At 47.9% G+C, this 10,000-nt stretch overlaps 1 protein-coding gene across 1 annotated transcript in view; it reads left to right on the top strand.

The window, feature by feature from the left end:
* The window catches only part of itpr3 (inositol 1,4,5-trisphosphate receptor, type 3), a 180,267-nt gene that overhangs the window by 161,880 nt on the left and 8,387 nt on the right, over positions 1-10,000 (top strand). The window contains 5 exon segments of the mRNA XM_039800493.1: positions 984-1,103; positions 7,699-7,874; positions 8,268-8,432; positions 9,070-9,259; positions 9,830-9,934. Of these exon segments, the coding sequence (XP_039656427.1) occupies positions 984-1,103; positions 7,699-7,874; positions 8,268-8,432; positions 9,070-9,259; positions 9,830-9,934 (756 nt within the window).

Below are 10,000 nucleotides of genomic sequence, written 5' to 3'. Positions count from 1 at the left end.
TGAGCCAGCTGCATGTCATTAGGCTCAGACCCCCCCACTCAGTGCTCCTCTCCATAGCTGTCTCACTGTATGTTATGTTAGGACCCCTCCCACTCAGTGCTCCTCTCCATAGCTGTCTCACTGTATGTTATGTTAGGACCCCTCCCACTCAGTGCTCCTCTCCATAGCTGTCTCACTGTATGTTATGTTATAGACCCCTCCCACTCAGTGCTCCTCTCCATAGCTGTCTCACTGTATGTTATGTTATAGACCCCTCCCACTCAGTGCTCCTCTCCATAGCTGTCTCACTGTATGTTATGTTAGGGACCCTCCCACTCAGTGCTCCTCTCCATAGCTGTCTCACTGTATGTTATGTTAGGACCCCTCCCACTCAGTGCTCCTCTCCATAGCTGTCTCACTGTATGTTATGTTAGGACCCCTCCCACTCAGTGCTCCTCTCCATAGCTGTCTCACTGTATGTTATGTTAGGACCCATGAGGAGAAGGTGATGATTCAGGGTTAGGGAGGTAAACCTGTCCAGTGATTTTTTGGGGGGTAATAGTTTTGACATTGACTCAGGCAGGTTAGATGGCTTAGACAGTGATACATTTAGAAAAATAAAACTATTTTGCTTAAATATCTGATCCACAATTTTGTCTGTTTATAGTATTATCTCTTTTAATGTGACAAAAACACTAAATAATAATTGTGTGTGGGTCTGTGTGTGTGTCTGTGTGTGTGTGTGTGTGTGTGTGTGTGTGTGTGTGTGTGTGTGTGTGTGTGTGTGTGTGTGTGTGTGTCTGTGTGTGTGTGTGTCTGTGTGTGTGTGTATGTGTGTCTGTGTGTGTGTGTGGGTCTGTGTGTGTGTGTGTGTGTATGTGTGTCTGTGTGTGTGTGTGTCTGTGTGTGTGTGTGTCTGTCTCTGTGTGTGTGTGTGTGTGTGTGTGTGTGTGTGTGTGTGTGTGTGTGTGTGTGTGTGTGTGTGTGTGTGTGTGTGTGTGTAGGTATGCCCGTGTTGTACTGGTTCTCCAGGAGAATGTCTCTGTGGGGAACCATCTCCTTCAACCTCGCCGTCTTCATCAACCTCATCATCGCCTTCTTCTACCCGTACGCCTCGGGACAAGGTACTACAGATACTACTAGTACCACTACAGATACTACTAGTACCACTACAGATACTACTAGTACCGCTACAGATACTACTAGTACCTCTGCAGATACTACTAGTACTGCTACACATACTACTAGTACACTACAGATACTACTAGTACCACTACAGATACTACTAGTACCACTGCACATACTACTAGTACCGCTACAGATACTACTAGTACCACTACAGATACTACTAGTACCGCTACAGATACTACTAGTACCGCTACAGATACTACTAGTACCGCTGCACATACTACTAGTACCGCTGCACATACTACTAGTACTGCTGCACATACTACTAGTACCGCTACTAGTACCACTACAGATACTACTAGTACCGCTGCACATACTACTAGTACCACTACAGATACTACTAGTACCGCTGCACATACTACTAGTACCGCTGCACATACTAAATACTACTACTGCACATACTAATGCAAATACTATTAATACTAGTGATGTGATGGGTTAAAAATCTTTATGCAGTTGTTAAATGTCCTAGGGCATAATCTCTGGATGCTCAGAGTAACTCTCCCTCCTCTCTCCTCTCCTCTCCTCTCCTCTCCTCTCCTCTCCTCTCCTCTCCTCTCCTCTCCTCTCTCCTCTCCTCTCCTCTCTCTATCACCTCCTCTCTCTTGTCTCTCCTCCTCTCCTCCCCTCTTCTCCTCTCCTCCTCTCCTCTCCTCTCCTCTCTCTCTCCTCCTCCTCTCCTCCTCTCCTCTCCTCCGCTCCTCCACCCTCTCCTCTTCTTTCCTCCCCTCCCTCCTCTCCTCTCCTCTCCTCTCCTCTCCTCTCCTTTCCGTTTCCGGTGAGTGTGAGTGGTGGTGGGAGGAGGTGCAGTGGTGAGGTTTTCAAACTGTTTCTGCCCCTGTTTTCGGTTGACTGTGTCTTCAATCTGTCTTTTGGTGCATGATCAGGTAAGTTTCTTAGACTTTTTGTGGAGTGTCTGCTGAAGAATCGGGGTTTTGGTCGAGTGTCTTTTTCGGGAGGAATGGCGTCCTTTGAGACGCCACCTCCGAGATCTCCGGCAGGCGCTGAGGATAGCCCCGGAGAGTAATGTTACTGTGGAGGAGGTGCTGTTGGCGGTTGGTTGAACAGGTAGGCTATGACAATTTGTCTTTTGCATCCAGAATGAACAAAGCAGTGGTGGTGTTTCTGAAGGATGAGCAGCTGGTGCATCAGCTGATTGAGAGCGGTGTGTGTTTATCAGAGACAGCTTTGTGCAGGTTTCTCCTTTATCGGTTCCCTCCACGGATCACCGTATCTGGTGTCTCCTTCGTTCATATCCGGCGAGTTGTTGGGGAATGAACTTCAGAGGTTTGGGAAGTTTGCAAGTGGATTTAAAACAGTGACTTTAGGATGTAAAGATCCCAAACTGCGCCATGTGCAGTCTCTGAGGCGGCAGGTGTTCATGTTCCTGGACTGCCCACACAGATGCTAGAGGTGTCCTTCAGAGTGAAGCATGGTCACGGCTCTTATATGGTGTATGCAAGCTCTGGACAGTTGAAATGTTTTGAGTGTGGAGAGGTGGGACACAAGCGCTTGCATGTCCACACAGACGGCAGAGCGCCGACTGATGGCGAAGCTGCGGCGCCAGAAACCCGGCCGCGGATAAAGCGGGAGGGGGGCTGGCGGGCGAGGTCGGATGATGTTGCGCCCGGGGCGGGTCCGATGTAGCTGGAACAGCTGATGCTGGGGGCGTGGCGGCAGATGGCGGCGTTGCAGATGCAGCCGCCCGGCGTCTGCTGTTGAGGAAGGTGATGAAGGTGATGAAGGTGATGAAGGTGATGAAGGTGATGAAGGTGATGTGGAGAAGCAGAGCCAGTCTGAGCAGCAGCAGGTTCCCGCGCCAGTAGAGAGTAATTCTGAGTGTGTAGGTGCTAAAGCGCAGTCACAGTCAGGGATTACTGAGGAAGTAGCTTCCACAAGTATTACCAGAGATCCCATTGGGATCACCTCTGCTGGACAGGGTGGAGGCCTGTTCACCAGTCAGGCATCATGTGCTAGTGAAGACATGGAGTATGATTCAGAGTCTGATACTGTGTCTATTGGAGAAATTAATCTGAGCACAGATTTGTATTCATTAGAGGAAATAGATCGTTTTCTGAATGAAACTTTTAAAAGATCTGTGAAAGTGACTGATTATTTCAAAGACACAGAAAAGTTTATCAGGTCTGTTGCTGTGCTGAAAAGACTGGTTGGTTTTGACCTGTTGGATAAAAGAACGCTATCGCCTCAAAAAGCACATTAGACTTTAAGAAAGGAAAAGGACGTAGAACCTCAAAAGAATAAGAACTTCCAATGATCATGACACTTAAACTTTATTTCTTTTTATATTGTTCTCTGCTTGTCTCAACTTGTCTGTTTCTTTTTCTGACTTTTCTATGAGGAGCCTAAAAATAGGATCTCTTAATATCAATGGTGGGAGAGACGGGCAGAAGAGGGCTTTAATTTCTGAGGTTTCTAGTCAGAAAAGGATTGATGTGCTGTTTTTGCAGGAAACACATTCTGATCCAGCAGTAGAGACAGATTGGGGTTTATGGTGGGAGGGTCCCTATGCTCTTAGCCATGGTACTAATGTTAGCGCAGGGGTTGCTGTCCTGTTTAAGGCAGCAGCGAATGCAACCATCATATCCTCCACCGAAGTGGTAAAGGGAGCGCCTGCTGGTGGTCAGGGCAGAGATAGAGGGTTCTGTGTTTTATTTTGTTAATGCCCGCCTAATCAGGGGGCAGAAAGAGTGATATTTTTCACTCAGTTAAAAAATGAATTAAATAAGTACCGTCAGGATCAGCTGATTGTTGGTGGCGATTTTAACTGTACTCCTGATTTCACGGTGGACAGGATAGGCGAGGAACCTCACCCAAATTCAGCTCAGAGTCTGAATAGCACCATTAACCAGCTGGATTTGGTAGACACATGGAGGGTGAAACATCCACAGTCCCGACAATACACTTGGGTGAGGGTGATTAATAATAGGGTGAGTGCAGCCAGACTTGACAGGATTTATATTTCACTAAACCTTAGCTCTAGACTGGTTCACAGTAGAATAACCCCTGTTGGCTTCACGGATCATCACTTTGTTTTTATAGATTTGATTGTCTCGCCAGGTGAGAGGACTAAGTCCTACTGGCATTTTAATAACAAACTTTTACAAGACAGCAAGTTCTGTGTAACTTTTGAGCATTTTTGGAAGTGCTGGAAAAATAAAAAAGCAGATTTTAAGTCTTTGACGCAGTGGTGGGACGTTGGCAAGGCCCAAGTTCGGGTTTTTTGTCAACAGTACACCTCCCATTCCACTGCTAAGATTAATGCAGAGGTCATGAAACTTGAAGCCAGCATCAGCAGTATTGAGGAGGTTTTAAATAGGGACTCTGACCCTTCTTTAGGGCAGGTGTTGAAAAAGAAAAAACTGGAATTGAGCTCTTTTCTGAATGAGAGAGTGAAGGGAGCCCTTATCAGGTGTCGTTTCCTCCAGTTAAAGGACATGGATGCCCCAAGCTCCTTCTTTTTTAATCTGGAAAGATCTGTGGCTCAGAGGAAGCAAATGACTTGCCTTCAGCTTCCAGGAGGTAGAGTAACTACCAGTCCGGGGGAGATGAGGAGCCATGCGATGGTGTTCTATGCTGACCTCTTTGGGGCCCAACAGTGCAGCATGCAGAGTCGTGAGGAGCTGCTGGAGGGTCTTCCTCAGCTCAGTCTGGACGAGAAAGCTGCTTTGGACTGCGAGCTAACTCTGGAGGAGCTGAAAGCTGCAGTCAACCAGATGGCTACAGGAAAGGCCCCGGGGATAGATGGTCTCTCCACAGATTTTTATAAACACTTCTGGAATACCATTGGACCAGACCTTCATGAGGTTTTTATTGAGGGGATTACAACAGGTTTTCTTCCTGTTTCTTGTCAGCGAGCAGTGTTGTCATTGCTGCCCAAAAAAGGTGATCTGGCGTTACTTAAGAACTGGCGCCCAGTTTCCCTCCTCTGTACGGATTATAAGGTACTTTCCAGAGCATTATCAAACCGGTTGAAGGTTGTCCTGGAACTAATTATACACTCGGACCAAACCTATTGTGTTCCAGATAGATCGATCATGGACAATATTTTCTGTGTTCGGGACCTTCTCGATGTGTGTAAAGTGTATGATCTTGATGTTGGTATTGTCTCTTTGGACCAGGAAAAAGCTTTCGATAAGGTGGATCACTCTTATTTGTTTTCTGCACTTAAAGCTTTTGGTTTTGGTGATGGGTTTCTGTCTTGGGTTGGTTTGTTGTACAATGGTGCACAGTGTTTGGTGAAGACGGGGGCTGGCAGGCCGGTGGCCCGTTCCTGTGCAGAGGGGATAAGACAGGGTTGCCCTATTTCGGGACAGCTATATACCTTAGCAATCGAACCTCTACTGTGCAGGGTGAGGGCTCCGACTTAGTGGTCTTCTCCTGCCTGGGTCCTTGACGTTGAGCGTCCTATTGTTGTTTCAGCCTATGCAGATGATGTCAATATTTTTGTCTGCAGCCAGAAAGATGTTCAGTGTTTACAGGATGCTCTATCCCTGTATTGAGAGGGCCACATCTGCACGGGTGAACTGGGCTAAGAGTGAGGCCTTGTTAGTAGGGCAGTGGAGAGGTAAAGCCGGGCCCCAGTCTGCCAGGGGACTTGAGTGGGGAAGGAAGGGTTGAAGGTTTTGGGAGTGTTTTGGGATCTGAGGGTTTTGTTAAAAGAACTGGGAGGGAGTGAAGGAGAAGGTGTTGCGCTCGGTTGTCTAGATGGACATGGTTGCTACCCCAGCTGTCGAATAGGGGGAAGAGTTCTGGTTGCCAATAATTTGGTTGCCTCGACCCTTTGGCATAAGCTTATTGCCATCGTGCCACCAAGAGGGCCTGATGGAGGACGTTCAGAGAACCATCGTGGATTTCTTCTGGTCGAGGCGACACTGGGTTCGGGCATCAGTTTTATATTTGCCTGTAGCTGAAGGGGCGGGGGCTGGTGGATATTCAATCAAGAATTGCCTCCCTTTAGACTTCAGACTGCTCAAAAACTATTGTACAAGTGTGGCCCCAGCTGGTTGGACACAGCCCGACTGCTGCTGAGGAGAGCTGGGCGTCTGGGATACGATAAGCAGCTTTTCCTCTTACGAACTGAGGATGTGGACCTTAATGGGTTGACATCGTTCTACAACTCTGTGCTGCGGCGCAGGTGGCGTACAATATTCTCGGGATGTAAAGGAAACTCCAGGAATGTGGCTTTTGAAGAACCGTTGTTTTTCAACAACTTCCTGGGGACTCGAACATTGCAGTCAGCCAGCCTGAGGGCCGGTCTCAGAGAGGCTGGCTGTACTAAATGGGTCACCTGATGAAGATGACTGCAATCTCTGTTGATGTGCTAAGAGTGAGGAGCAACATCACCTCTAGTAGGTTGATCGACAGGGTGGTGAAAGAAGTTTGTGCTGCCCTGGGTCCACCCCAGCGAACTCTGGTAGAGAATCGGTCACTGTGTGAGCAGTGGAGTGACGGATGGGAGTACAGTTTCCCCTCTCTGACCATCACCCCATCTGTGGGGGAATGGCAGGAGGAGGCAGGCCAGCTACTGTCTTTCTCAACCCCTCAATTGGGCAAGTTTCAAGATGCAGGGAAGAAAGAGTTATATTATACCTGCATAAAGGTTCTGAACATACGTTTTTTGGCTGAGCTGAAGGAGTCGAGGTGGACAGAGTTTTTTGGTCCTGATGCTTCCCGGAAAGGCAGTTGGCGTTCCCTGTACAAGTTGCCCGTTGAAAAGCGGGCAGCCGACCTCCAATGGAGGATTGTGCATGGGGCTATAGCTACGAACAGATACAGAGCGCACATCGATCCCGAGCTAGGGGAGGGATGTATTTTTTGTCATGAGGTGGAAACACTAGCACATTTGTTTGTACAATGTCCTCGGTTGGCAGATCTGTTGGGTGTTCTTAAAAGGTGGGTTCAGGGTTTTGGAGAGGTTTTTTCTTTGGACTTGTTCATTTTTGGTCCAAAATACACAAAGCACAAAAAGACAGTTCACATTTTATTAAATTTTTTGTTTGCAACGGCAAAATTGGCCATCTGGCTTACGCGCAGAAACCGGACTCAGGGAGCTGGAAGTGTGGAGCCAGTACCGGTGCTGGAAGGACTGGTCCAGGCCCGGTTGAGGGTGGAACATGCTTACTACAAGATGATGGACAATCTGCTGTTTTTTAGTGGTTTGTGGGCTGTGAGGGGAGTGTTATGCTCTGTGGGGGAGGAGGGCGAGTTGGTGGTTAGTTTTTGATTGGAAAAAGCACAAAGTTTGTATTGATAGTATTTTGTTTGTTTAGTTTTTCGGTTTCTTTCTTTGTTTGTGTCTGTTGATTTTCTGTGACTGTGAATCTTATCTGGAAATGGTCCAATAAAGGGACTTTAAAAACCAAAAACCTCTCCTCTCCTCTCCTCTCCTCTCTCTCCTCTCTCTCCTCTCCTCCCCTCCTCCATCCTCTCCTCTTCTTTCCTCTCCTCTCTCTCCTATCACCTCCTCTCTCTTGTCCTCTCCTCCTCTCCTCTCCTCTCCTCCCCTCTCAGTGGGAGCGATAGATGACAACCTGTTGCTGATGTTGTTCTGGATCCTGACTGGTCTCTCGGTCCTCGGCCTGTTCTCTCAGCGCTACGGCCTGCAGCCTCTCACCATCGCTCTCATCCTGCGCTCCATCTACCACCTGGGCATCGGCAACACGCTCATCCTGCTCGGATCGCTCAACGTGAGTAGCACTACGTTACCCAGCAGCCACCGGGGCACAGGAGGCACGCGCATAGAGAGTGGATGTCCCGCCCCTTCCTGTCTGCCACCATGGGACTTTATTTCAGTCACAATGTGTCCTGTAGTGAACAGGGAGAGAAAAATTATGTTTAAATTCTGTTTGAATTGAGCCATGAAAAAAAGAAAATACATTCCCCATGTACTTTTGGGGGGCTGCATAGAAAACACATCAAAAAACTGATTTAAGTTCCCAGGATACATTCATGTGTCTTCGTATTAATGTAACATGATGTATGTCTCATGTGATGTGGTTGTGTTGTGGTGTTGACGTGGTTGTGTTGTGGTGATGACGTGGTTGTGTTGTGGTGATGACGTGGTTGTGTTTCCCCTCCAGCTGATCAATAAGGTGGTGTTCGTGGTGAGCTTTGTGGGCAACAACGGGACGTTCATTATGGGATACAAAGCCATGGTGATGGACGTGGAGTTCCTGTACCACCTGGCCTACGTCCTCACCTCCACGCTGGGACTGTTCGTGCACGAGCTCTTCTACAGCATCCTGGTAAACACGCGGCACCTGAACGCACCGCTTACACTCTCTGAAGCATCTGTTAATCCTCTTAACCACCTAGTGTCTGTGTGTGTGTGTGTGTGTGTGTGCGTGTGTATGTGCGTGTTTGTGTATCTGTGTGTGTGTCTGTGTGTGTGTGTGTCTGTGTGTGTGTGTGTGTGTCTGTATCTCTGTGTGCGTGTGTGTGTGTGTCTGTGTGTGTGTGTATCTGTGTGTGTGTGTGTGTGTCTGTATCTCTGTGTGCGTGTGTGTGTGTGTCTGTGTGTGCGTACCTGTGTGTATCCGTGTGCGTGTGTTTGTATCTGTGTGTGTGTGTGTGTGTGTGTGTGTCCATCTGTGTGTATCTGTGTGTGTATCTGTGTGTGTGTGTGTATCTGTGTGTGTGTGTGTGTATCTGTGTGTGTCCATCTGTGTGTATCTGTGTGTGTGTGTGTGTGTGTGTGTGTGTGTGTGTGTGTGTGTGTGTGTATCTGTGTGTGTGTGTGTATCTGTGTGTGTGTGTGTGTATCTGTGTGTGTCCATCTGTGTGTATCTGTGTGTGTATCTGTGTGTGTGTGTGTGTGTGTGTGTGTGTGTGTGTGTGTGTGTGTGTGTTTGTGTGTGTGTATCTGTGTGTGTGTGTGTGCAGCTCTTTGACCTGATCTACCGCGAGGAGACTCTGTTTAACGTGATAAAGAGCGTGACTCGTAACGGGCGCTCCATCCTGCTGACGGCGCTGCTGGCTCTCATCCTGGTCTACCTGTTCTCCATCGTGGGCTTCCTGTGCCTGAAGGAGGACTTCATCATGGAGGTCGACCCGCTGGCGCAGATCGCCGCAGGTACCTCAGCACAGACACACACTTCATGGTCCACTTCTTACCTCCATCCTTTTACAGTCAGCGTCCGCTAAAAGTTCTGTTGCTGCTGCTGACAGACTCAGATTATTATTCTAAGTGTCTGACAACATTATGGGATGGATCCCTACAGAGATAGACCTTTTAGTTAAAGAGTAAGATCCTTTTAGTTTAACATGAAACAGCCCCGAAATCACCATCACCAAACTCCACCAGACTCCATGTAAATAATCAGGACTTTTAGCGTGTATAGAGCCAGCATATCTCCACCAGACTCCATGTAAATAATCAGGACTTTTAGCGTGTATAGAGCCAGCATATCTCCACCAGACTCCATGTAAATAATCAGGACTTTTAGCGTGTATAGAGCCAGCATATCTCCACCAGACTCCATGTAAATAATCAGGACTTTAGCGTTCAACGAAAGATCCTTAAAGTTCTGTCAGTATTAAACACATTTTTCTTCAACATTTAATTCCTACAAACTGAAATATAAATATGAAATGTAGGTTTTAGATTGAGTCTTGATGATCCTGTTTCTTCTGTGTGGTGCAGCCCCTCAGCAGACTGAAGCCTCGCAGGATTTCCTCAAGTCGTGTTCTGCAGACGGAGTCAGCTGCACCGCCGAGACGGACGCCATCGGCGCCGCCGAGGATGAAGGTGGGAGTCTCACGCTCTCTGCCGCTGTTTCGGAGCTCTGACCGTTTGATTTATCACAAGTAGAGA

This window comes from Perca fluviatilis, chromosome 5 (assembly GCF_010015445.1).
Source record: "Perca fluviatilis chromosome 5, GENO_Pfluv_1.0, whole genome shotgun sequence".
Lineage (NCBI taxonomy): Eukaryota > Metazoa > Chordata > Actinopteri > Perciformes > Percidae > Perca > Perca fluviatilis.
The sequence above is the reverse complement of the archived record's forward strand: the minus strand, read 5'-3'. Positions and strand labels throughout refer to the sequence as shown.